Source organism: Megascapheus bottae, chromosome 21 (genome assembly GCF_031878675.1).
Source record: "Megascapheus bottae isolate mThoBot1 chromosome 21, mThoBot2.hap1, whole genome shotgun sequence".
Lineage (NCBI taxonomy): Eukaryota > Metazoa > Chordata > Mammalia > Rodentia > Geomyidae > Megascapheus > Megascapheus bottae.
The window spans coordinates 28,877,963-28,905,885 of record NC_143529.1 but is presented as its reverse complement, the minus strand read 5'-3'; the positions used below and the strand labels follow the sequence as shown (position 1 = coordinate 28,905,885).

Sequence of the window (27,923 nt, the reverse complement as noted above, 5' to 3'; positions counted from 1 at the left end):
AGGTAGAGTGTTAGCTTTGAGCACAAAAGCTCAGGGACAGTGCATAGGCTCTGAGTTCACATTCCAGAACCAACACCAAAAACAAAAATAAAAAATTTTTAAAAATGACCCAATAAATGAACGTATGTTTCTTTCCTAAGCTCCGTGTACTGAATGTTGATTCAATCTCCTCTTGACTGTGTTCATTAGCATAGAGCTCAATTAAATGAGTACAGTAAATCATACTTCATTATCCTGTTTTGTGCTCATTGAAGAAGAATATAAGCCAGGCACTGGTGGTAATCCTAGCTACTCAGGAGGCTTGAGATATAAGTATCCCAGGCTTCCCAGACAAAATCCATGAGACTTTACTCTCTAACTATCCAGAAAAAAAAACATGGAAATAGAGCTGTGGCTCAAGTGGTATAGTGCCAGGCTTGGTTAGAAAGCCAACTGCAAATGGAAGACCCAGCACAAATATATGTGTGTATGTGTAAATATATATTTATCTATTCTACAAGTAATATAAAATGTTTTTTCTGTTTTTTTTTTTTTTAAGCAATCCTTGCTGGAAGGAACCATGAATTGGCACTTGGCCTTTCTCCTCTTGACCACAGTGACTTTGCCTTCCGTGTGCTCCCAGTTCAACCCTCTGTCCCTGGAGGAACTTGGCTCTGACACAGGCATCCAGGTTTTCAATCAGATCATCAAGTCTCGACCTCATGACAATGTCGTTGTCTCCCCCCACGGGATTGCATCCATCCTGGGGATGCTGCAGCTGGGGGCAGATGGCAGAACAAAGAAGCAGCTCACCACAGCCATGAGATACAGCGTGAATGGTGTGTATGTTCCTGGCACCCATTGCTAGGGGGCTCGCTGCACTGGGAGGGGCATTGCAGTCTTGTCTTTAATGTCTCTGGGGGCAGAGCATCCAGAAGGGCCTATGTAGTGGACCTTAGGGTCAACCTGGACAGAACTCAAGAAACCAGAACCAGACCCTGGGCTTAGTTCTTGATTATTGTACTTCATGTCAGCCCTCGGTTCTCTCGGTGCTGCTAATTTCTCCCTCCAAAGAGAAAAGTACTTGTGTCACCTGCCTCCAGGGTGGAAATGACAGAATTGCAAAGTATTGGGAGGAAATCTATCACCTGGGAAGGCTGAGGCATGGCCAGGAAGGGCTGTGCCCAGAGCCTTGTGAGAGCGCTGTGCTGTGGCATTTGTGGCAGGTTTCACATACAACTTTACATGAGTGATAGATTTGCACAGATCTACAAGTGTGCACATGTAAACACCAGCAGGGCACTCAGAAGGAATTCTGAGGACTGTGCTGATGGTAATTTCCTGGAACAGTGATTACAACAGGAGAAAATAAAAAAACAACTCTGGGAAGGGCACAGGGGACATTTTTCGCATCCTTTTTTCTTGTGTTATTATAAAGGTAATGTACAGAGGTTCCGTTACATAAGTCATGAAAAGAGTACATTACTTTATGGACAATGTCATCCCTTCTTTCACTAACAGGAGTCATTTCTTTTCTTTTCTTTTTTTTTGTATGAGCCATGGGGCTTGAACTTGGCCTGGGTGCTATCCCTAAACTCTTTGGCTCAAGACTGCTGCCCTATCCCTGGGCCTGGGGTTGTCCCTGAGCTCTTCAGCTCAAGTTACCACTCCTTGAGCCAAGCCCAACTTCCCATTTCCTAGAGGATAACTGGAGATAAGAGTCTCTGGTCCTTTTGTTCCTGGGCTGGCTTTGAACCTTGCTCCTCAGATCTCAGGCTCCTGAGTAGCTAGGACTACAGGCATGAGCCACCGTGCCTGGCTGACAGGAGTCATTTCTGTCTGTTGCTTTGAAACATCCTATAAATAAAAAATCAAGCATTAAAGACTTCCAGCTTTTGGATGCGATAGTATACTCCTGTAAGCCCAGTAATCAAAAGGCTAGGAGAGAAAGATCACAAGTTTAGGAGCTGGGCTGCATACCAGGTCCCTTTCTCAATGAATGAATGAATGAATGAGTTGGTCCATGGTGTAATGGTTACAACTCTGGGCTTTATTCTGAGTTCAAGTCTTAGTGGCACATGTCAAGTTTGGGAAAGGTTTAAGAGAATGGCAAAAAGGGTGGCATTGATTAAGACACATTATACTCATAAATGATATATTACATTGAAATCCCTTTGTAAAACTACTTAAATACAATAACTGGAATCAGTCCATATGTTCTTCAGTGAACAAATGGATTGAGAAAATGTGGTGTATATATACAATGGAATTTCACACATTTATTACAAACAATGGTAAATTACCATTCTTAAGGAAATGGAAAGACTTGGAAAGAAATCTCTTAAGTGAAGTAAGCCAGTCTCAGGAGAGCAAAGATTGTGTGGTTTCTCTCATCGGTAATAGATAGAGCATGCCTACAAATCTGCAAGTAAACACATGGGGTAATATGAAAGCAGCTCCGAATGAATCAACTGTATTATAATAGACACTTTGGAGAGCTTAAATAGTAGTTTTTCTTTTTTAGAAAGACTAAGTGAAAGTCCAACAAAATAAGCACCAAGCACAAGTGGTGGGGGAGTAAGACTAAAGGGAAGAGATTAAACCATGAGTGGGGGGAGTAGAAGGAGACTGCAATCGAGAACTCATTGTATGTACCACAAAACTGAGAAATGTAGGGGAAAGGGTGTGGGTTAAAGGGGGCTGAGAATGTTGAAGGGGTGAAATGGGTCAAGACGCATTGTAGTCATATACTACTGCTTTGTTAAATAACTCCTCCCCTGTACAACTACTTAAATATAACAATTTTAAAATTAAAAAGCAAAAACAATTTAGTGAAGGATAACAGGAGAATTTCAGTTTTAGTTAAAGAAAACCCTGTTCATTTTTCCCTATTTACAGTAAGTACTCGTATATCTGGGTATCCTTTATCTTGCCTGAGGTGATCTTACGTGTGTGTGTATGTGTGTGTGTGTGTGTGTGTGTGTGTATAGCTTCTAAGACATCCTTTCCACCAACATTCAAACAAACATGCCCTGGCTCACATCTCCAGTGGGAAGGGATGAGAGAGTCGTCCTGTCCTTGGTCTTCCAATCTTTCTAGCCACAAAATTCTGGGACTCTTGACTGCCCTGGCCCTGGCGCCCGGCGCTGGAAGTATAACATTGGAGAGGAAGGACATAATGATATTCAGAGCCTCCCTCCCTTCGCTGTCCCAGCTCAGCCTTCTCCAGGGCCTCAAGGCAGCACATGCCAAACTGCATCATGGCGGCATATTTTGTATGAATGGCACTTGTCCACCTGTGGGAAACAAGAAAGGCTTAATTTCCTGGAACATTCTGTTCTGCCCCCTCCACCCCCACCATTTGGGAGAAGCGCTTTGTGATTTATAACTTCTCAATGAAGTGCTGCCAAATGTGTGGCCTTTCCTAGTGCAGTCGGGCCTGTCAGACAAGGACCAGGCCAAACACCAACTAGGTTTTCACTCTGTTCAGCAGTTTGTTTCCAGCCACCCTGATTGTTCAGTCAGTCTTTCTGTAGTTCTCAGGTTATTGTGTGTTGGCCCACCAAACCTACCCCTAGCCTTCTGTTTTTCCTCAGTAATTTCTAGCATCATCTATAAAAGGGACTCACAATAGTAGTCGTTATCAGGGCTCCGCCTCTGAGTTCCCACAAGACTGATGCTAAGTGTAGAGGGAAAAGGGCTTGTTGGGGTGGTGAAGAAAGATCTTTCCTGATCTTCTCTCCGTAGGAGGTACCAGGGCTTGGAGAAGAAGCAGAGAGTAGGTTTAAAGGGCCCACTGTCTACAGTAGGACTCAGAAATATCTTTCAGCAGCCGGGCATGGTGGCTTACACCTGTAATCTTAGCTACTCAGGAGGCTGAGATCTGAGAATGGAGGTTCAAAGCCAGTCTAGGCACAAAGGACTGTGAGACTCTTATCACCAGTTAATCACCAGAAAACCAGAAGTGGCACTGTGACTCAAGGGATAGGGTGGTAGCCTTGAGATGAAGAGCTCAGGGAGAACACCCAGGCTCAGAGTTCAAGTCCCATGACTGACAAAAAAAAAATTATATATATATATATCTATATATATATCTTTCAGCCCATAAAGACTGCCATCACTCACCCCACAGGACAGCCTGAGGGATCATGAGAGGTCTCAGAAATGCCCTTTGGTGTTGGGAGGCCCACCTGGCCTTGACCTTCCTTAAAGGAGCTATGCGCCAATGACAAGTCCGGTGTTCAGCACCGCTCTAAGGTGACCCTGGAGGATGTTTTTCAGGACCGTGGAATTGGGGAAAGATCTCAAGTGATTGGAAAGGATGTGTAATTCACTTCTTTGTAGAAGCATATTTCATCCTTCCCACATAATTTTGTCTTTCCTGCTATCAAATGAAATGGAGCATGTGTGAATGGTTCATGTAAAATAAAGCTTATTTGCCAAAAATTAATTTCTTTATTCTTGGAGCTCACTATCAAGTTAAAAAAAAAATCACACTGCTCTGCTTAGTGGCCGATGGCAATTTTTAATAGTCCTTCTAATGCTTGTTTTATTCATTTTTTTTCTCCCAAATAGAAACATAAAAAAAAGAAATCATGTTGTTAAGTCATTGACAGGAAAGGAAATACTGCTGGGGATCATTAGGAGAGAGACTTAAGGAAGAAGTTTGATTTATTCCCTGTACCCCCAATGGGGGAGCATGTGGTATCCATAGTGACCCAAGGCCCGGATAGCTTCCCAGGAGAGGAAGATCTATAACCACATGAGTGTTGAAAACACCCTCACTGGGCCTGTTTTGCTACAGAAGCACAAGTCATTGGGCAGGGGTGGGATTTGAACTCAAAGCCTTGTTCTTTCTAGGTGTATACCTCTGGAGCCACACAGCTAGCCCTTTTTGCTTCTCATTTGTCTCACAGTGGCTTGAGACTGTAATCCTGCTGCATCAACCTCCCTCAGAGCTAAGATTAATGATCTGGGCCACCAGCACAATTGATTTTTAAGAGATTTCTAATATGTCGGAAATGAACTTCAGAACTTGGGGGCAGGGCTTGGGGAAAGGTGAAAGTGGGAGAAAATGAGGGAGGAGGTAACAGTTTTCAACAAGAAATGTACTCGGGCCAGGAATTTGGCCTAGTGGTAGAGTGCTTGCCTAGCATGCATGAAGGCCCAGGTTCTATTCCTCAGTACCATATACATAGAAAAAAAAAAGCTGGAAGTGGTGCTGAGGCTCAAGTGGTACGCTCTATCCTTGAGAAAGTCCAAAGACAGTGCTCAGGCCCTGAGCTCAAGCCCAGGACTGGCAAAAAAAAAAAAAGGAAATGTACTCATCATCTTACACATGTAACTGTAGCCCTTCTTGTACATTGTCTTGACAATAAAATTATTTTTTCTAAACAGAAAAAAAAGATTTCATTGTTTTATTCCCACCTCTCCTTAAGAAAGCAGAAGACATGGTCTCTTAGTACGCAGATTTATCCCACGTATGCTATTCTTATTTTCTAAAAGAAAGAATCTGGGGGAGTGGTGTTTATTTGCTTGCTTTGGACTGGCATTGGGTTGTACCCAGTGCTATACCTGGTTTGGGGAGTTTGGGGGGTTAATTGGAGAATAATTTATTAATTGGGATCTCAGAGACCTTCCTGCCTGAGCTGACTTTGAACCCTGATCCACAGATTTCAGCCTCCTGAGTAGCTGGGATTGTAGGCATAAGCCTAGCAGCACATGGCAAAGGAAAGTATTTTTTAATCCAATTTACTTGAATTCTTCTGTAAATATTGCTATTTCTTGACTTCTCCATTAGGAGTAGGTAAAGTGTTAAAGAAAATCAACAAGGCCATCATCTCCAAGAAGAACAAAGACATAGTGACTGTGGCTAACGCTGTGTTTGTCAAGAATGGCTTCAAAATGGAAGCACCGTTTGTGACAAGGAACAAAGATGTGTTTCAGTGTGAAGTCCGGAATGTGAACTTTGGGGACCCAATCTCTGCCTGTGACTCCATCAACCTGTGGGTTAAAAATGAAACCAGAGGTAAGTGGCCACAGTATCTTAGTTTGTGAAAGAAGGAAGGTGGCTCCAAGATTGCTGTGGGTATCTTCAAGACCAGTGGTCCCTCCACTGAGAATCACATGGGCCCAGGTGAACTCTGGCCTGTCTTTGTCCAGAGAGTCCAAGACTTACTCTCCATCTGGATTCTTTTTTTCCTCCGTCCCTCCCTCCCTCCGTTTCCTCCCTCCCTCCCTCCCTCTATTCCATCCCTCCCTCCCTCCCTCCCTCAATCCTGCCTTCCTTCCTTCCTTCCTTCTTTCCTTCCTTCCTTCCTTCCTTCCTTCCCTCCTTCCTTCCCCTTTCTCGCCCTCTTTCTCTTTTCCTTTTCCTTTTTCTTTGTGTGTTGTGTGTATGTCCATGTGTTTGCTGGAACTGGGGATTGAACTTAGGGTCTTGCTCTCACTTGATCTACAGTTCCACTTCTGGCTTTTTGCTGATTAATTGGAAACAAGGGTCTCACAGACTTTTTGCCCACTGGTTTCCAACAGAGATCTCAGCCTCCTGAGTAGCTAGGATTACAGGCATGAGCCACCAGAGCCCAGCTTGCCTTTTCTTTTCAAACTGCTACCGTTTGAGCAGAATGCAGCCCCTGCACCGATCTTTGCCTGCCCTGGGTGTTCATGGCCCTTCCCACAGGGCATTGTCTGGAAGGTTTTCTAGCTCATTTCTACCTGCATTAGCATCCTCTGCCCTCTGGGTCTGAATCACGGTGCCCACCTTTTGCGATGTTTTCTCTCTACAGACATCTCCAGTCCCCTGGAGCTGCCCTTTGCTGGTGAGGTTTGGCGCCTTGCATAATGACTGCTTGTTTCCATGTCTCCTCTCCTCCCAGAGTCAGAGTTTTAGGCTTGCTGATTTGTAAACTTGGAGGTGTCTGTGGGAGCTAGTGGTCAGGAGGAGGTCTGGGCCTAGGAGACAGAGGAATGCTAAGGCTTAGCCAGGCGCTTGGGAGATCCTTTTAATCGCAGAATTTCAACAGGGAGAAGAAAGCAGAGAGAAACCCCAGGCTTGCAAGGCACATTTCTTAGCATGTAATCCCTGGCGCTCTTGTCCCAAGATTCCCTGGCACATGTTCAAACTCTCAGGGAGGGGATGGCAGCCTGCTGTGGATCTCTACTGTTCGTCCAAATAATGGAGTAGTTTTGTGCCCTTCTAGTGATAACCTGGAGCCTCTCTGTAGCTTTTGCTGCTTCTCTGTGGACCCTGGACTCTTCTCAGTTCCCTCACTCGTCACCTTGACTCCTGATACATATAGCCACACATGCATCCAGCAACCTGGAATGTTCCCTTCCTACTTCTCATTGTGGGGATAATGTACAGAGGGGTTACATTACATTCATTGGGTAGTATGTGCATTACTTCTCACACATTGATACCCCTTCTTACGTTTTTGTCCCCATTTCCCTCCCCCACCCTCTCCCAATCATCTTGTTTTTCCCTTCCCTTTCCTATTTCAAATAAACAAATAAATGTATATACAATATACCAGATAACAAAGTCAGATGTAGTAACAATATAACAATATGAGATTAACCATAAGGAGAAAAAAGAAGATAAATAACATAGTACTGTGAGCACATTCTTATGCCTAAACCATCATGAGAATGTCACAGAGTTTGCAGCTCTGTTTTACCACTTACTGATGTGCTGTGAAGCCCTAATAAAGTTAGTTGACCTCTCTGTGCCTCACACAGCTCCTCATGTATAAAATGGCAGCATAATAGTTTAATAAATAGGTAGACTTTTGAGAATATGAATATGAAACATTGAGCAGAGAGAGAGAGCCTGGCACTTGAGAAAATGTTCATGAAATGAGTTATTTTTGTAGCTCTTAACTCAAGTAGTGCTTCCTCAAGGACTCCATCCATCCACCCCAGACCTCAGTAAGAAGATTAGATCACTCTTACATTTTCTCCACAGGCTCGAGGACTTTCATTTCAAAGTATTTGTTAATTATAGCTATATATTTTGCCAAGTCATTTATGGCAGTCTCCACCTTTTTCTAACCCACGGTTATTAGAGGGTAGGGCTCATTTCTGTGTTTTTGTAGAAGAGTATATCTAATGTATGGTAAGTTTGTAGATATCAAAGGATGGTTGGATAGATATATGGATACATGTATGCATGTGCATAAATGGGTTAGCGGGTGGATGGGTGGATGGATGAGTGGATGAATGGATAGATGGGTAGATGGATGAATAGGTGGTAGTTGGGTGGATGGATGAGTGGATGGATGAATGGATATCTGGGTAGGTGGGTGGATGGATGGATGGGTGGGTGGGTAGATGTGATGGATGAAAGGTGGATGGGTGAGTGGGTGAATGAACCAGATGAATGAATGGTTGGATAGAAGGGTAGGTGGGCAGAAAGATGGATGGATGGGTGAGTAGGTGGATGGATGGATGCATGGATGGATGAGTGAATGGGCAGATGGATGGATAGGTGAATAGATAGACAGACAGACAGACAGACAGACAGACAGACAGACAGACAGAGAGACAGACACATGGATATGGAGAAAATGTACATCTGTGGCTGTGACTGATGATAGGTCCTCTACACGCCCCGCTACTTTACCTTTAAACTATGCATTTCTTACCTTTTCCTTCTTTGCTCTTTCTTTCTTCCTGTCCTCTTACTATATATCTCAGAAAAAGAAGAGCATTTGTCCTGAAACTCATAGTAAGCACTGACTGCATGTTGGACATGGCACTAGGATTAAGGAAAAATAAATATTCAAACAGAGACACATTAACGTTGCCAAGAGTGGAGGTTTGCAGTATCATAGTGGTGTGCTAAGCCTTGAACTCCTAGAAGATCAGAAAGAGAGTTGGAGGAGATGTATAGGTAGAAGGAGCCACAGATTGTGTCCAAGGAACATAGAACGTGGACTGGCCAGCATTACCAACAAAGACAGAACACAGCATTTACCATTGGGAAGCAACTTTCTGCTGTTAGAGGAGCATAGACCCAGGATGGGCTGCAGAGGCCAGCCTTGTACTCATTTCAATTATGGGTAGCTGTGTATGCTTATAGTTTCTTCCTGGGTCCTCACCTAGGTGGCATTTGTGCCCTCTAGTGGAAATAAGGAGTGATGGCACTGAGCAAGGGTCAGGGAAGCAGCAACTTCTAGTGTCATTCATTGTCACATAAAAGGATTTAACCTTCTCCCCTGCATTTGACACTGGCTTTTTCAGAAGCTATTAATATTCCTCTGGATATCTGAAGCTTCATAACTCACATTTATGTTATGTATCTTTACATATATAAACACATATATATACACATATATATATATATAGCATGTCTATACACAGCCAGATTTTCTTCAAAAACAATGCAAAAGCAACCTACTTTTAAAAAGCCAAAAGCTCATAAACTTTAACCATTTTTCTTGAGAAGTATCTTAGGAGCATCCTGAAACAAGCAGAGTTGTATTTGTTCCTGTTGTAAATCAATAGGTCCTTAACATTCTATGAAGAAAGCATTTTCCTCCAGAATTCATTCTTCTAGACTGACTGTATCTTCTTATCTCTGCAAGTTTGGGAGCTCACTCAGTGCCTGCACCATAAATAGAGACACGAGTGTTTAGTTTCAGCTTGTCTTTAAGTAGTCTTGAGGTTTGTGATAACCAGGGATTCCAAGCTAATCACAACATTTCTGCCATCTTAGAAGAAATGAAACACTTACCCCTTGTAACATAGCCCAGGCCACAGTACTGATTTTTGACGGGGATTAACTTAACCCAGTGGAAAAGCACAAAGCAAAGAAAGCCTGCTTATCTTTTGGAGAAAGAACAAACCAGTGCTCACGTATGCCAGTGGTCAGCAAAACCATATAAAATAAGTATTCATTGGGTATAGCTTATTTGATTAAGTAAAGATTTTCTAAAACACAGGGCTTTATAAAACCAGTTGTAATTTCTTAACCTGAAGTTTGGGAACCACTAGAGAGGTTGCCTCTATAGTCTTTTCTAAGTCTCTAATTTTAACCCAGTTTCAAGTTGACTTGAAAAATTGAAATATGATTGAGAAAAATTAGACATTAGGGTGCTTTCGAAGTGGTCTTTTTTTGTTGTTTTTGTTTAGTTTTGTTGTGTAATCACTGGAGCTTGAAATCATACTTTTGCTGAACTTTCTCGCACAAGGCTAATCATACCTCCAGCTTTTCTTTTGCTGGTTAATTGGAGATGAGAATCTTTGATTTGTCTGCTCAGACTGGCTTTGAACCTCAGTTTTTCCAATCTCAGCTTCTTGAGTACCCAGGACTCCAGGTATAAGCCGCACCGGGGCCCAGCCTGAAAGGGTTTAGTTTTGGTAAATCCTATAAAACTCCAGCGTATTTTATTTTGCTTGGTCAATAGCTGCCATCTGCGCTTGTCAGTGCTGCAGTCCTGACATAATGTGCTTGTGCTCTTGTGCTTCGCAGGCATGATCGACAACCTGCTGTCTCCGGAGCTTCTCGATGGCATGCTCACCAGACTGGTCCTCGTCAATGCTGTATATTTTAAGGGTCTGTGGAAATCCAGATTTCAACCTGAGAATACAAAGAAGCGGACGTTCGTGGCTGCTGATGGGAAGTCCTATCAAGTACCAATGCTAGCCCAGCTCTCTGTGTTCCGGAGTGGTAAGTATACACTGAGTGGGGCTGTTCCTAGAATGTATTAGTAGCGGAAATGCTCATGAATACTTTGACTTGACTTAAAAGCACTCTTTCAACCAGACGTGGTGGCTCAGGGCTATTATCTAACTACTCAGGAGGCAAAGGTAGCAGGATTACTAGTTGCAGGCCAGCCCAGCCAAACTGATCTCAAAAACAAAACAAAACAAAATGAGGAGCTGGTGACCCACATCTGTACTCTTAGCTACTCAAGAAGCTGAAATCAGAAAATCAAGATTCAAAGCCAGCCTGAGCAGACCAGGGCAATCGGAGGATTGCAGTTTAAAGCCAGCCCATATAGGAAAGTCCGTGAGAGTCTTACTAACTAACCATCAAAAGATGCAAAATTAGAGCTATGGTTCAAGTGGTAGAGTACTAGCCTTGAACAATGACAATAACAAAAACCTCAGAGATAGTGCCCAGGCACTGAGTTCAAGGCCCAAGACTGGTACAAAACGATAGGAGAGGATGATGTTATAGTGCTTGCCTGGCAAATACAAGGCTATAGATTCAGTTCTCAGTACTACAAAAAAAGAAATGAAAGGAGGAAGAAGGAAGGAGGGAGGGAGGGGAAGGGGAAGGAAGAGGAGAGGAAAGGAAATAAAATGAATTTCATTTTCACTTACCACATTAACAACAATTAGAATGACTGATGAAAGCCAGTTGGGGCCTGGCATGAGTGAGCGGTGGCTAGTTGTGGGGAGACTTGATTGGAAGGACTTCCTCAGTGCCCTGGCCCACCAGTTCACGCCAGGGGATTTATTCACGAAAGCTAATCATTCACTAGCAAATAAATAGAAGCCAAGTACCAGAAGCTCTTAGTCCTATGGCTTCTGTGTTTTCAAGTTTAGTCAACCTCAGGTGAAAAAGACAAAAAAGAACTCTATGCATATTTGATATGTATAGATTTTTCTCTTGCCGTTTGCCCTGCACAATGTAAGATAATGATTATTTGCGTGTCATTTTATTTTTTGCATGCCATTTTGTGGTATGAAATACTAAAAATGACAGGTTGCTTGAAATGTATAGAGAGCATTGTATAGTGCAAACACTATATTTTCTATAAAGCCATTGAGGATGAATGTGAGCTGATTCTTTCTGTTCCCAGAGCTAGACCCAGTAGATCCTGAAAGATGAACAGATCAGGTATGGTCATCAAAAGTAGATTTACCGGGGTACAAAGATGATACAGTGTACAGTTGATATCAGAAATCAACTTACGAGATAGCGGATGATGAGCAATCTTATGTGCATGAAATGCTTTCTATGTGTACTTCTATAGGGATGTACACAGAGAGTTCAGTAAAATGTCCACAGTGGTAGGATTGCCAACAGTGAACTGTTTTTCCTTATTTGGGATTGAAATCTCAGATAATGAAGATGCATCACTTTTATAGTCACCAGTCCCTGCCATCATTCCACAACCAACACAAGTCTGGTGGTGGATGTTTAAATCTCATTTCATTGAAGCACTCTTGATCCACTTTAATTTCTTTGTCTCCGCTGTAACATGGGCTTCACGTCTCCAGTCTATACCTGGATGTGTGGGCTCCACGTCCTCCCTCTGTACATTCAGCACACTTCAGCTCCCAATAGCTGCCTGCCTGCTAAAATTAAGTCACTGTTCCAGAGGAAGCTAATCAAGTCACTTTGCATAGCAATCAGCAGCCAGGCTTCTAGAGGAAAGAAAAAAAAAAAAAAGGCCTGAATTTTCAGTTGATAAATGTTCCTTCAAAGATTATCTTACACTTTGAAGCCTCATGGGAAGTTTATACTGAGTAGTTGAGCATAGTAAGTGTCTCCTTCATTTTCTAGAAAGTCATTTCTACTTTCCAGTCACCACTCTTTCTCCTACTGAGACTTAGGGAAATCTCTGGGCACTAACCCTTTCCCACAGCACATATCAGAGCAGAGTGGTTTTATTTTAAGTCAACGTTTTGTGTATAATCCACATTCTACTAAAAATTTTTAAAAAGGGAAGGAACATTGTTGGTTATATGTTTGTCTCTTTGGTTGAAAAACAATGACAAGGCTGGGAGTTTTGCCTAGTGGTCAGAGTGCTTGCCTAGCATGCACAAAGACCCAGGCTCGAATCCTTGGTACCACATATATAGAAAAAGCCAGAAGTAGTGGTGCTGTGGCTCAAGTGGTAGAGCTCTAGCCTTGAGAAAGCCCAAGGACAGTAACTCAGGCCCTGAGTTAAAGACCCAAGACTGGCCAAAAAAAAAAAAAAAAAGAAAGAAAAACAATGAAAAACAAGTAGTTGAGGACTTTTTTTAAAAAATGCAAGGAACTTTAGACATTCCTATGGAAGATTCAAATGTTTGCTTTTATAAGAACGTGATGTGCTTTGCTTGAGTATATAGACTGTTCCCAGAGAAATATTACTTCAAGCACATAGCTTTTCTATTCAGAAATAATTTGTCTAACAACCTGTGTGCATGCATGAGTGTGTGTGTGTATTGTCTAAATGCATTCTTTTTTTTTTTTTTTTGCCAGTCCTGGGCTTAAGCTCAGGGCCTGAGCACTGTCCTTGGATTTTTCTCAAGGCTAGAGCTCTACCACTTGAGCCTCAGCACCACTTCCAGCTTTTTCTAAGTATGTGGTACCAAGGAATCGAACCTGGGTCTTCGTGCATGCTAGGCAAGCACTCTACCACTAGGCCAAACTCCTAACCCCCTAAATGCATTCTTGTAGCCAATGAATACACAGACTGGACAGAGCCTGAGTGTGTACTGGATCTTTCCTATGCCTTCCCTGATTCTTGCCTGACAATAGAAATGTAAACATGGCTCCCAAGGAATGTAATAAAGTCAATTTGCATCTCAGTCATCAGTCAAGCTTCCAGAGGAAAAACAAAAGCCAAAATTTTCATCCCCCTCCACCCTACCTGGATCTCTACTTCTATCCTGTCTGACCCGCTCCAAGGCTGCCTTGGTAGTTCCATTGCCCTCTGTTGTCCAGTGGAGTTGGCTATTAGGGAGCCAGCAGGTGACAGGGATGAGAAAGGAGGGGACCCTACCTTCCTCCACCAGTGATTATGGGCCTGGAAGCTGGGCCATGACCAGGAACCTTTTCTCTCTGGATCATCCCCTACAGGTATCTGCTGTTTCTGACCCGGAACCATTTTTCTGGTGCTTTAGAACTAATGCCTTTGATACATTCTGCTCAGCTGAACCCTTTTGATGGTGTGTCTGTTTCTTGGATACCTTGACTGGTGTATATACTGGATTCAAAGTACAACGTGGTATGAGTGGCTCCCCTGGCTCCCCTCGGAGTCCCTCACAAGGGACCCAAGACATCAGCTTGCTGTCATCTTTCTTGCCCTCCTTCCTATGCCTATCGTGTTTTTACTGAATGCCACAGAACTGGAATCCAGCTGGGCCCTGTGACAGGGTATGGGTGTCATGTGTTTCCTGGAGACAAGATGGTTTGCCACTGAAACAGCTTTAAGACATGACTGGTGCTGGGGCCATGTGCAGGAACCAGAAGGCACCTGGTTTCCTAACTGTAGATCATGGGGCCTGTCAGCAATTTCTGTCCAACCCCTCATACCTCACCAACCCCACCAGGCAGGGCTCAAGAGGCAGCTGTGCCCAGACTCACAGTGGCCTCCAGCACCTGTGTGTCCTCTGGCCAAGTACTTGCCCTCAGCCAAGTACTGCTCTACTGAAACATCGCTTTTTCACCTTGTCTCCTGTACTTCTCCCAAGATGTCATCATGACATGACAAGATTCACTTGGAAAGGAAAATGGAAGGAGAAAATCCCTCTCAATCACACCCCATACTATTAGTACCTCAAAGACAAAAACCTTTCTTTAAAAACATAGCCAGATGCCAGTGGCTCACACCAGTAATCCTAACTTCTCAGGAGGCTGAGATCGGAGGATCCTGGTTTGAAGCCAGCCTTGGCAAAATAGCAGTGCTCCCGCCCCTTCGTCTCTTATCACCAATTAACCACTCAAAGAACAGAAGTAACACTGTAACTCAAAGTGGTACAGAGCTAGTCTTGAGCAAAAGAGTTCAGAGACAGCACCAAGGTCCTCAGTTCAAGCCTCACAACGTAAACGAAAAATACCTACATGAATAAGAAGCAGCTGGGCACACATGTAATTCTACATGCACAGGAGGACTGCAAGTTAAAGTCAGAGAGACAAGTTTGTGAAATGCTTATTTCCATTTAACCAGCAGAAAGCCAGAAATGAATAGAGGTATGGCTTAAGTGGTGGAGTATCACTCTTGAGTGGAAAGCCAAATGAAAATATGAGGTCATGAGTTCAAGCTCCAGTTCTGGCAAAGAAAAGAAAAAGTAGAAAAATATGCTCACAGCAAAATCAAATATAATAGTATACAAAAGAGGGGAAAAAGTTCCCTTGTAGTTGTACTGTCTAGGACAAAAACCCCTATTAAGGTTAAATCATCTGATGGAAACAAGAGCTTTATATCGTGTGATTGCTGTTCTTAATGTACTATGCTATTTCTCTTCTCTTTTGTTTCCCTTTGGTTAATCTTATATTGTTACAGTATCTGACTGTTACCTAGTATATTGTGTATATGTTTATTTGTTTATTTGAAATAGGAAAGGAAAGGGGAAAACAAGATGATTGGGAGAGGGTAGGGGGGGAAATGGGGACAAAAACATGAGAAGGGGTATCAATGTGTGAGAAGTAATGCACCTACTATCTGGTGAATATAACTGTAACCCTTCTATACATTACAAATTTTAAAAATGTGTTTTAAAAAAGAGTTAAATCATCTGAGAACTAGCTATAGATATGCAAATATGTTTGGAGCTCTTTTGCATGTATTAGACTACACTGTAATTTCTATTCCGTAATTTTCTTTATTCATTATATACTACCATAGAAATCTTTTTCTTACTTCATTAGGCTTTACTAGATCCCTGTTTTCAGCTGTGTGGTATACATAATATATTCCTCCCATACTATCCTATGAATGACCTTTCACTTAATCCTATAATAAACACCATGACAATGAGAATTCTTTTATATACCCTTACAAAAACCTGTATTAGTATACTCTAAAAGGTAATTTGTTTGAATAGGAACTTCTGAGTCAACTTTCTGGTGTATTCTTAGGGTTATGAATTTAGATATTGAGGCCTTTTTTCCTTAAAATAACCAGCCTTTCTTTCTAGTTTCCTTCTCCTCTTTTTTTTTTTTTTTGCCACTCCTGGGCTTGAGCTCAGGGCCTGAGCACTGTCCTTGGACTTTCTCAAGGATAGAGCTCTACCACTTGAGCCTCAGTACCACTTCCGGCTTTTTTCTATGTATGTGGTACCGAGGAATCGAACCTGGGTCTTCATGCATGCTAGGCAAGCACTCTAACCACTAGGCCAAACTCCCGGCCCTCCTTCTCCTCTTGACCTACCAAATCATACTGATATCTACCCAAATTACTTCTCTACTTGCTTATCTGCTAGTTCTGGTTCCCCAGCCTAAACATACTTCTCCTTCCCTATCCCTTTTATAGGCCCCGCCATAGACTCATACTTCCTAAGCAAGTGTTCTCCCACCCAGAATAACTCCTCCCTCATCATCATTCAGCAGTTGATGGCTTTGATGCCCCAGCCAGTTGCTTCCCCATCCACTTTCCCCACATTTGCTTTGGACCCTAGTCTGAAGAGAACTATGTTTGGAGAACCTATATGTTGTTTTATTTTTAAATACATATTTCAATTTCTACTTGTAGAAGAGGTAGCGTAGAGACATACATCTATAAAGATTTCCTGAAGATATATAGTAAAAAATTCTCTTCAACTTCACAGTCTAAGATGATATCTTAGCATATCAGTGCATTTAAAGGGCTGAAGATGTAACTCCATGTTGGAGCATGCAAGGTCCTGGGTTCAAGCCCCAACACTGCCTGTAAGTTTACTTACATTCTCCCTCAAAGAACTTTTGAAATAGGAATGATAGTCTTAGAAAAGGCATCCCAGGAAAGCTTGATCATTCTAAAAAGTACCTCTTCCAGAAAGTTCTCACATTGCCTCCACATTTTTAGTACTTCACTCTTTACCTATTAACAGTTGGGGTGATCACCATTCATATCAGGAAAGAGATCTTCTGTTTCTTTCCAGAGCAAATGAACCTGCTTGTTGAACTTGTCCTCATGATGAAGCAGAGTCCACATCCCAGCCTGGGACAAGACATTTGAAAGGAAAGAACTCAAGGACAACACATGGTCCTAGGCCCTGACCCAGTCTCTTAAATAGCCTTTCCTAAATAGCCTTTTTTTAACAGGAAGTATATAGCCCCAGGGCAGCAAGGGTGATTTCCTTTGGGGAGTTGATTCTGTAGTTAGACTGTGAGAAGTGACCTGACATTCATAACGGGAGAAAGCCAGGTATGGTGCATACATCTATAATCTCAGTGTTCGAGACACTCCTGTTTGAGGTCAACCTTGGTTATACAGCAAGACCCTGTCTCAAAAAAACAGCAGCAGAAAAGAATCGAGGGATTTTACAAAGCCCTGCTTACATTTGAAGGTGGAAGATTTTTCTGTGTGTCTGACACTGAAAGACTTAGAAAAAAATAAAGCAAGGTGTTGATGGTTCACCCCTAGAATCCTAGCTACTCAGGAAGCTGAGATCTGAGGACTGTGGTTCAAAGCCAGCCTGGGCTGGAAACTCGGTGGAAACCACCAGAAAACTGGAAGTGATGCTGTGGCTCTAAGTGGTAAAGTGCTAATTTTGAGCAGAACTGCTCAGGGACAGTGTCCAAGCCCTGAATTCAAGCCTTGTGATTGACAAAATAAATAAATAAATATTTTTTAAAAGAAAAACCCGAGGACTTAAGTTAATGACATTGCCAAAGTCATGTTGAAACATGGTTTGAATCCAGTTCCTGGAACTGCAGAGCAGTTGTCCCTAACCTCCATCCTTATCCTCTGTGGAAGGATGCTACAAGAGTCATGGTGTGGTACCCAAGTAGAAAGAGAGGTGCAGATTCATATCCCAGTTCTTTGAGCCACCAGTCACAGCTAAGCATGGGTGTGAATGGGTGCAGCATGGTTGACAGTGACCATCAGCTGCTGTGGTCAGATGCTGACACAGAGTCAGGTGGGATCTGTCACCAAGCAGGTCTGAGTGACAAGTGTAAATTGGTTCATGGCAGTTTACTGTTCACCAGTGGCATCTCCAGCCAAGAATGGGTTAACCAAGTGAATATTTGTGTTACCTCCCTACCTCTAACAGAGACAGTCAGTGCATGCTGGTCTTATTTACAGCCTCAGCTTGCCTTTACAGAGCTTCGTACATTTCTCCAGGCTCTTATAGTATGCCTTAGAGTAGTAATTTATTAACTACTTCCTAAATTTTGCAGTTTCTAAAAATTAGTTCTGCCAGAGTAGGGACCTAATGTTTTCTTCAAGGATTAAAGGGCTCATTTGGAAGGGATCCCCCCCCCCCCGCTTTCTATCTCATTGATTTTTCAGTTTCTACTGAGACTGTTTTATTACGCCAGCTGAAAATGTGAAGGTGAAGGATTCTAACTTTCGGTTTCTTCAGTGGTCCCAGGACAGAAGCTGGGCTGGTGTGAGTTCACATGCACATCCCAAGCTAAGGTGGCCTTGCTGGGATCCTGAACTGCACTACTAGCTGTGGCAGAGGAAACACCAATTGCCAACCCTCTTCTTGAGAAAAAAACAAAGAACTGGTGCCATACTGCAGTAATAGCTATTCTTCATAGAATTCAGCCTGGTACTTACCAGGCAAGCACTCTGTTACTTGAACTATAACCCCAGATCTTTTTGCTTTCCTTTTGATTTCAGTTAGTCTCTTGCTTTTGTCGAGGCCATCTTAGATTGTGAACTTCCTACCTCAACTTTCCACATATCTAAGATTACAAGCCACCACACCTAGCTACTATCAGGTATTCTAAGAGCTTCACTATTTTACGATAGGGTGTGGGTAAAGGTATATATTACTTAACAAAGTTTAATCTCTCTCCTGTGCTGTCCTCTCCCTCTGTCCTTCAGTTCCTCGCTACTCTTCAGATATCAGCCTCCTGAATAACTATGATTACACACATGAGCCGCTGGTGCCAGCTCAATTTATTTCTAAAAACCAATAGTAAATTTTCTTAAGTCTTTTACTTGAATAAAGGTCAACTTCTTGCGTCATTGTATGCTGAGTACCTAATGATCTGGTTAAATTGTACCCGACCATATTAAAGTAAGCTTAGTGAGGCCCAGAGGTATTCTGTCTTGATGAGAAAGACTTATGCACCAAGGAGGAGAGGAAGCATCATCCTTGTCTTTGTCCTCCTGAGGACTTGCTTTCTCCCCGGAAAGCTTTCCTAGGAATCATCAGGTGCCTGCACCCCTTCTAGAACTCACCAGGCTTGCCCTGAATGTACCTCTGATTTCCCTAGGGTCCACACGCACCCCCAGTGACTTATGGTACACCTTCATTGAGCTGCCCTACCACGGGGAGAGCATCAGCATGCTGATCGCACTGCCCACTGACAGCTCCACCCCCCTGTCGGCCATCATCCCTCACATCAGCACCAAGACCATCGACAGCTGGATGAGCACCATGGTCCCCAAGAGGGTGCAGGTGATCCTGCCCAAGTAAGTGCCTCTCCATGAGATAAGACCACTGAGAGCGAGGGGATGGGTTCTGGAAAGGTGAGTAGAGAATATGGCCCTCCTGGGGCCTCTTGTATAGTGTAGAAAGGGCATGATGGGAATACCAGGCTATGTTTTCTGACAGCTTTCTCTCAATCCCTAGACTTCAAGAATGGTGGGCTTGGGCCGGGAGTTTGGCCTAGTGGCAGAGTGCTTGCCTAGCATGCACAAAGACCCGGGTTCGATTCTTCGGTACCACATACATAGAAAAGGCCAGAACTGGTTCTGTGGCTCAAGTAGTGGAGCACTAACCTTGAGGAAAGCCCACAGACAATGCTCAGACCCTGAGTTCAGTCCCCAGGACTGGCAAAAAAAAAAAAAAGAATGGTGGGCTAATGATAAAAAAAAAAAAAGAAAGCCTTGGTTTCTGAATCTCCATGCAAGTTCTTCATGACCCTGTGAAAACTCTGAACACAGCCTTGTTCTGATCAAAAATACTGGAAAACACATGTGCCATCCTGTAGATTGGGCCATAATACAACCAAGTTTTATAGAGATTTATATCTTTTCATCAGGAGTTTCATTTTAGTTGTTTTAAGTTTTTGCTATAAGCTACTAAAGACCAAGGCCCCAAAAGGTAAGAGGTTAATACTTTATAGTATTCTACCCAAGTTGAATTCTCATTTATTTTTTTTAACAGTATACCAAGATTTGAATTAGGGCCTCAGCTTTTCTTCTGGTGCTCTACCATTTGAACCATACTTCCACTCTGCTTTTTGCTGGATAGTTTGGACAGGTGGATACCTCATGGATTTTTCTGCCAAAGCTGTCCTAAATCACAATTCTCTGGCTCTCAGCCTCCTGAATATCTAGGATTAAAAGTTTGAGCCACCAGTGTTCAGCTCAAAGTTCTTACATGAATATGTATGGAAGTTTAAACTATTAGTTGGATTTGAGCTGTTACGAATTGAGGCCAGGGGAAAAGGAAACCCAAACCCTGTGTGAATTCTAATTTCCATCAGGTCAGAGAATACTTCAGCCAGCCCCATAGAGGAGACAATGAATGTTGTTCACTGACTGTGAGCATGACCTTCTTCTACTGTCCAAAGCATTTAGCTATGCCTGCTTAGATGGTAGTTGAGAATTCCAGTAGCCTTTGACCATCCTCTCAATCAGTTAAGTAATCAGAGGAGTACACTTACAGCAAGTATTTAACTAAGGTCTTTGGAAAATAAATCTTCAAGTAGGCAGTGCTGCCTCTAAGTGAATCAGATGGTGACATAAGAGCTTGGTGGGCAAAGAATGAGCTAACTCTCATTGTGGCCTGCCTGGCAGAGAGTCTGCTCACCTTCCTTGATGCTCTTCCATAGGGTCAGATCAAATCAAATGAAGCATCTTCTCTGGTAGATTTAACAGCCGATATGTCGAGGTGGATGGCTTCAAGGGCAGGTTGGCTGCAGATATTCAAGGGACACATACCTGCATGCAATACTATGTCATCTGTCACTAAAGCTCACTCCTGTTCTAACAGTGAAACTAACATGAACTATTGGGACCGTATCTCCTCTGTTGTGACTGATATGAAGGTGGTCTACATCATCCAAGATAGTGGCTTTTTAGGTGGATATTCTAAATACTTGCTAATCCTATGAACTTTCACATTGCTGTGTGAGAAAGAGCTTGATTGGATCTCCAAAAGTGTTCACATAGTGAATCTCTTGCTTGTGAAGGTGAAAACACCCATACTTAAAGTAAGTAGAGGAGTTGTTCTCTGCTTACCTGGTATTTAAGTCTTAAGATTTCAAGTCAGGACACAATTCAGATTGGTGTTCAGATCTTACTTTGAAAAGAACCTGTTTGAAAAGATGCCCTGATGATATCATTTTTTGTCTCGTGTCTAGCCTGTGATTTTTTTTCCCCTCCGTTTTCTGCTTTCATGTAGGTTTACAGCTGAGGCACAAACAGATCTGAAGGAACCACTGAAAGTTCTTGGCATTACTGAGATGTTTGAGTCATCAAAGGCAAATTTTTCAAAAATAACAAGTACGTCCAATTTAAAACTTACTCATCAGCTTGAAGAAAATGTTCAAGTTTCTAATTTGTTCAAAGAGAAAGAAGATCAGAATTAGCAATGTGTTACTGCAAAATTGCCCACGCTTTAATTTAATCTATCACCAAACTATGCTGTTGACCTTCTTCCTTGCATACTAGTTTTTCTTCCCAATGCAAGTTTTTATGTTGGATTTGGAAGAAAAAGGTCAAGATTTTTTTGGTGCCAGTATTTCAGCTTAAACTCAGAGTATCATGCTCTCACTTAGATTTTTGATCAAGGCTGGCACGCTAACATTTGAGTCATGCCTACACTTCCAGCTTTTTCTAGTTAATTGGAAATATGAGTCTCTTGAGTTTGCCCAGCTGTCCAGACTGGCTTTGAACCGGGATCCACATATCACAGCCTCTTGAGTGGCTAGGATTATTATAGGTGTGAGACACTGCTGCATGGCTGTAATTACTAAGCTGTCAAATACTTGCATACTTCCATCAAACAACTCTAAGCAAGCATTATATCCAAAACATATATTGTAGTATTTTATACCCATTTATCTGAAATAATGTGAATTCATGTGGGTCAGAACAGAATTCCCCTTCGCCAATGTGCCTGAGACATCTCTGAGGTCCTATCCCTTGGCCCTTCATTTGTCCGCCTCTGCTTGAATTGCTTGAATAGTTTGTTCTTTTACTTTGAAATTTAAAACAAAGTAACCTTCTTCTAAAGAGAAGTCGTGGCTTAAATATAATAGATACCCCAGTTTGCATTATTTCCATTCTCGGCTGGTAGGAAATTGGTTCATTAGCAGCTCCCATGGCATTTGGTGAACACCTGAGAAACTCCTCAGAGATGAACCCAACCCTACGGATGGAATCACAGCCCTTTTCTGATACCTGCCTGTCACTCAGAGTCTGGTCCTCTGATATCCCCAACCCAGCAGTAGTATCTTTGACCTACACAATCTTAAGTCCAAACCAGATGTGCTGGGTCAGAACCTGCATTTTCACACAGTCCAATCAAGTGTGAGAGACAATGACTTCAGCTGCCCCTTCCCCTTCTGGATCATCCACTGTAGTCTTAACTGATAAGTGCAGTGTTCACAGGAATGCCCCATGTTCTCCTGAGCTGTGCTCTTTAGCCTTCCAAGTAACTTAGACCCAGGAAATGTGTATCTCAGTGACAACTTGTCCTTGTCAAGCTGGGCATTGGTGCAGACAGTTCACAACCACATGACGCAAAGCACAATCTCCTCTGCTTCCTGACCAGTGTCTAATACTGACTGGCGTTGGATCCTCCTGGAATTTCCCACCCCATGGCACAGCTGCCTGCTCAGGCATGGGGGAGAAGACCAGTGAGTCCCCTCAAAGTTTCTGAATACACAGCCACACTCAGATGAATAACACTCTGCACTCAGTGCCTTTCTGTTGCTGACCTGCCCAGGCGTTGGTGAGAATCTGGTGTTGAGAAAAGGCGTCTACTCTACAAATAAAGGTCATTTGAAAGAACAATGTATAAAAATCACTTATTTAATAATAATAACAACATAAATTTAAAAGTTTCACTTATAGTATCTTATTGTCTAACTAAAAATTTAGTTTCATTCTTTGAACTTCCAGTTGATAGAGTATGTGATACTTCATGCATACATTATGTCTGGCATCCTGTGATTTTTTGAAAATAAATGGTAGTGTTGTTTCCCAAAAAAAAAAAAGAAAGAAAGAAAGAAAAGACATCTACTTTGCCACTAAGTATCTGTGTGATTTGGGAGCAAATTTCTTAACACCCTTGGCCTCATTTTCCCCATCAGAAAATGCTATCTTAAATCTTTTTTTTGTCCTAATAGTCAGTAGGTGAAAAATGGCATTTTGGCCAGCTGTCAGTTTCTCATGCCTGTAATCCTAGCTACTCAGGAGGCTAAGATCTGAGGATCATGGTTCAATGTCAGTCCCAGCAAGAAAGTCCATAAGACTCTTATCTCCAGTTGCTCACCAGAAGACCGGAAGTGGGGCCGAGGCTCAAAATGGTAGAATGCTAGCCTTCTAAAATCTCCTTGGCAGCTCCTAGGCCTCCAATTCAAGCCCTGTGACTGACAATAACAATAACAATAATAATGATAATAAATATTTTATCTTCCACCTTCTGGGAATGTGAACATATATTTCAAAGCTCTGCTCTTTTCATTTCTAAAGTAGAATTCATAGAGATCAGAGTTGAATGGATAAGAGGCTCTACACATTGGAAGCTAGGACCTGCCTGATGAAAGTAAGCATTCCAGTTCACTTAGCAGAGATTGAAAGTCACCACAAATGACAGCCACCCACAGCTCTCAGTCTTTAGAAATGTTAGAGGTTACTTCTCTGATACTTTTGAAGAACTGAAATTTTCTATGACTTAAGATTGCTTCCCCACCAGATGGATGGTGTGCATAGGAAACAAATGCTGATTTTGTTTGCTTTTTTTTTTCTGGGAATAGGGTCAGAAAACCTTCATGTTTCTCACATCTTGCAAAAAGCAAAAATTGAAGTCAGTGAAGATGGGACGAAAGCTTCAGCAGCAACAAGTAAGTGCTGGGCCCCCCACCACCAGATGCTTCAGGTCAGGAAGTGGATGAATTCCGGTTCCTGCTCCAGTTCATCTGTCAACTTCACAAACTTCTGCAGAGCTCTGACTCCAGCTGGGTGCTGAGAGATTGGCTGTCTCCCAAGGGAGGTAGCAGTATGGACAGATCAAGTGTTCCATTGAACAAAGTTCATTCCTAGAAGAAGTGCTGACAAGATACAGCAAAGCTCTATAAAAGCCAGAGAGGCTGCGTTTCAGCTTTGGAAGCCATATTGTCTTCATCACAAGTCTGCCGTTATGGCTGAAGGCTGTCACAGGCAATACAAGTGAATGGGCGCAGCTGTGTTCGAGTAAAATGTTATTTATAAAAACACGATTTGCCTTATATACTTGGCCTAAAGACAATAGTTTGCTGTCCCCTTCCCCTCAAGAAGATAACTCATATTCTGGCTGCTTCTTGTTAGGATAAAAAAGACCATCCTCAGATCAGAAGTTTAAATAATAGCATATAGCACATCCTTACTACAAAAAAAAAAAAGAAAAGAAAAAAAGGTAAATAGCCACATAGGCCTCTGCAGAACCAAGTGGAGAATTAATGAGCATCTGTTGAATTGCAGCAAGAATGCAGAGCAGCCTTCCTTGATAATTACAACATCCACATCTGCTTTCTCCCCAATGACTTAAACAATGCATGAGAAAACAGAATAACCCTCATTCATTCTCCCCTCAGTTAGCCATATGAGATGAGACTAAAAATCTGTGAGCTCATAAAAAGAATCAACTAGCTAGGTTTGCAGCTGGGTTGAATATTCCTGTTTATTAAAAGGTATCATTTGGACTCATAGTAAACACTTTCTTTCCTCTTGAGTATGTACTAGATTTTATTCCTTTAACACAGTATTTAAGGTGGGCATAGTGGTGTGTACCTGTAATCCCAACACTCAGGAGTCTGCTACTTAGGCAGACTAAGAATAAATGAGATAGTAACTGAAGGGCTTGGCTGGGGGTAGATATTCAGTAAATGATGACCAGTGAGGCCATTGAACCCAGCTAGCCTGTGGACAGAGATTTGTCCTCAGAAACCAGCACAGTGGGGCTGGGATATAACTTAGTGGCAAAGTGCTTGCCTAGCAAGTATAGCATCCTGGATCCAATCCCCATTACCAAAAAAAAGGCAAAGATAAAACCAGAGAACAAACAAAAAAGAAACCAACATGTATCCATCAAACTAATTCCCTTGCTGGCCTAGTGCTAGATGAGTAACCACCTTCCTTTTCTTCCCATAGCTGCCATTCTAATTGCACGGTCATCACCTCCCTGGTTTATTGTAGACCGACCTTTCCTGTTTTTCATCCGACATAATCCTACAGGTAAGTGGTTCTCTTCCACTGTCCACTGGTTGTTAGAATTCAAAAGGTCAATTCTATTCTGGGTCTGGCCAGCAGAACGGTCCTTAACCTGACACCTGACACCTGTCCCTACCCCCCCCATCCCTCCCACCCCCGCGCACACACGTACCCAGCCAACAATGACAAGCACTTTCAATATGCCCAGAACAATGTTAATTTGGGGGATTGTGGCTCTATAAGTCTTGGACCCAAGACTTAGCTCTGACCTTACTCTGCTATCTTTATACCAATAGTTCCTACCTCCAAGCCCTCCAAGCATAGGTGGCTCACGCCTATAATCCTAGCTTCTCAAGAAAGTGAGCTCTGATGATTACAGGCCTAAGCCAGCCCTGGAAGGAAAGTTTGTGAGACTCTTATCTCCAATTAATCACCAAAAAGCCAGAGAAGAGCTGCGGTAGGGCAAAAAAAAAAAACACACACACACACAAGTCCTGAGTTCAAGCCCAGTACTGGCAAAAGAAAAACAAAAGAATCAAAGATTCTCTTTGTGGGGCAATTGATTTAATGTACAGCTTTCTCTATTATTTTGAATAGAAGGTATTTCCTTTTCTTTGTACTGCATTACATTTTTAAGCTCTAGCAAGCACACTGCAGACTGGAATAGTACAACACGGGGCCTTCAACACATATGGCTATGTGACCTTAGCTTGAAATTAGTCAAAGTGAGTTCACTTAAAATTCAGCTTCTTAAGCACTGGTGACTCACACCTATAATCGCAGCTACTCACAAGGCTGAGATCTAAGGATCAGGGTTTGAAGTCTGATCAGTCAGGAAGTCCATGAGATTTATCTCCAACAAACACCAATAAAGAAGGAAGTGGAGCTGTGATTCAAGTGATAGAGCACTAACTAGCCTTGAGTAGAAAAGCTCAGCAACAGGCTCTGAGTTCAAACCCAAGTATTGTCATACACACACATACACAAAAGTTCAACTTTCCATCCCACTAGCCACATGTCCAGCAGCTTGCTATGTGAGATTAACAGGAAGATATGTTGCATAACCTAGTAAGCCATGAGAGAAGCATGGTGCCTTTCCCTTCCCTACATGAAATACCCTTCATCTTACTTAAAAGCTTGTGCATTTCCTGTCATGCTTTGTTTCTTTCCCCTCTACAGGTGCTATCTTATTCATGGGGCAGATAAACAAACCCTGAAGAATCTATGAAAGAACCCATGCAAAGCAGACTTTGCGATGAAGAAAAAAACTTCTCTTCCTACATCTTTCATAGTTCTGTTAAAATATTTTTGTACATTGCTTTCTTTTTTTCTCTCCAAAGCTACTCCTTAGCAACAGACTGGATAATACAAGTCGTTTTTGTTCTGGAAGGTTCTGGAGAGAAGATAGGGCAGGATGGCTGGAACTCTGTACTGAAGAATGAGTAGGAGGGCTTCAAAGATGTCTAAAAGATTCTTTAAAACTACTGAAAGGTCACCTAGGTAAACAACCCTCAAGTATCTGCTGTCTGTCCAGTTCAAGACTTCCTGTTTTGTTTTGTTGTTTGTTTTATATGTCTGGCTTTTCAGGAGCAATTTAATCAGTAGGACCGAAGAACCCATTTTGGATGGTAGTTTTCTTATGGTTTTATGGAACAATATTGTTTGCCTCCTTAATTCTTTTTCTCGCTTCCATCCCAAGTCTTGATAGCAAGCATTGTGAGTTTGAGGGTGGAAATAATAGCAAAAACTCTAGTCTCCGTGTGTTTTTGTTGTTGTTGCTGTTCTTGTTTTATATAATGCATGTATTCACAAGAAGAATCTGAAAATTAATGTCTTGCTAGACAAGGTTTGCTCTTGTGCAGTGTGGCTGTCACTACTGGTCTGTATTCTTTGGATTGGCATTTTTGTATTTTGTACAAAGTAAAAAGAAAGTGTTATAAGTAGCAAAGTAAATAAATAAATAAATAAAACTTAAAAAAACCCAAAATCTATTTTTCTATTTGAAAATACAACGAAAGCAGTAGTCTTTTACATGTACTCCAGCCCCGCGCCTAGCATTGGTGGCTCATGCCTGTAATCTTAGATACTCAGAAGGCTGAGATCTGAGGATCATGGTATAATCCACCCCATGCATAAACAGTCCATCAGACTTTCATGAATACTTATCTACCACAAAAAGCCGCAAGTGGATCTGTGTCTCTAAGGGTACAGCAGTAGCCTTGAGTGAAAAAGCCAAGTTAGACTGAGTGGTCCAGAGTTGAAGCCCTAGTACCAGTATCAACAAACAAGCAAATAAATAATAACATCCTCTTCTAGAAAGTCTTTCCATTGCAACAGACAAACAGCAAATTCATAGCCCCTGGACTTTTTCTGTCTTTTCCTACAAACCTAACAGCCAAGCACTATTCTTTGCTTCAACGCTGTCAGTGTATAGATCCAAAGAAAGACTCCGGAATCCAGGGTCTAAGCTCTGCTGCAGGGCTATCGACTGTAGTGGAGTAGCCTCAGCAAAGACAGGGATTTTGTATAAGTGCAGGAAGAACTTACTGAGCCTTCATGTGATTGGGAAATCTGAGGCAGCAGTGACTCATTTTTAGTGACAAGCTGGAGTATGTGAATTTTAAAGTAACAACTTTTGTTTCATGTTGAGAGGGTAAGGGTTATTTTCTGAGTTGAAGTCAAACATCACAAGTT

At 42.3% G+C, this 27,923-nt stretch overlaps 1 protein-coding gene across 1 annotated transcript; it reads left to right on the top strand.

The window, feature by feature from the left end:
• The first annotated feature begins 543 nt into the window (after positions 1-543).
• Serpine2 (serpin family E member 2) lies at positions 544-27,216 on the top strand. Its single transcript, XM_090354910.1, has 8 exons — positions 544-818; positions 5,780-6,007; positions 10,454-10,651; positions 19,079-19,277; positions 21,217-21,317; positions 23,798-23,884; positions 25,170-25,253; positions 26,409-27,216. The coding sequence occupies exons 1-8, from the start codon at positions 560-562 to the stop codon at positions 26,444-26,446; spliced, it is 1,194 nt and encodes a 397-aa protein (XP_090211036.1). The 5' UTR covers positions 544-559; the 3' UTR covers positions 26,447-27,216.
• The last annotated feature ends 707 nt before the right edge of the window (positions 27,217-27,923 follow it).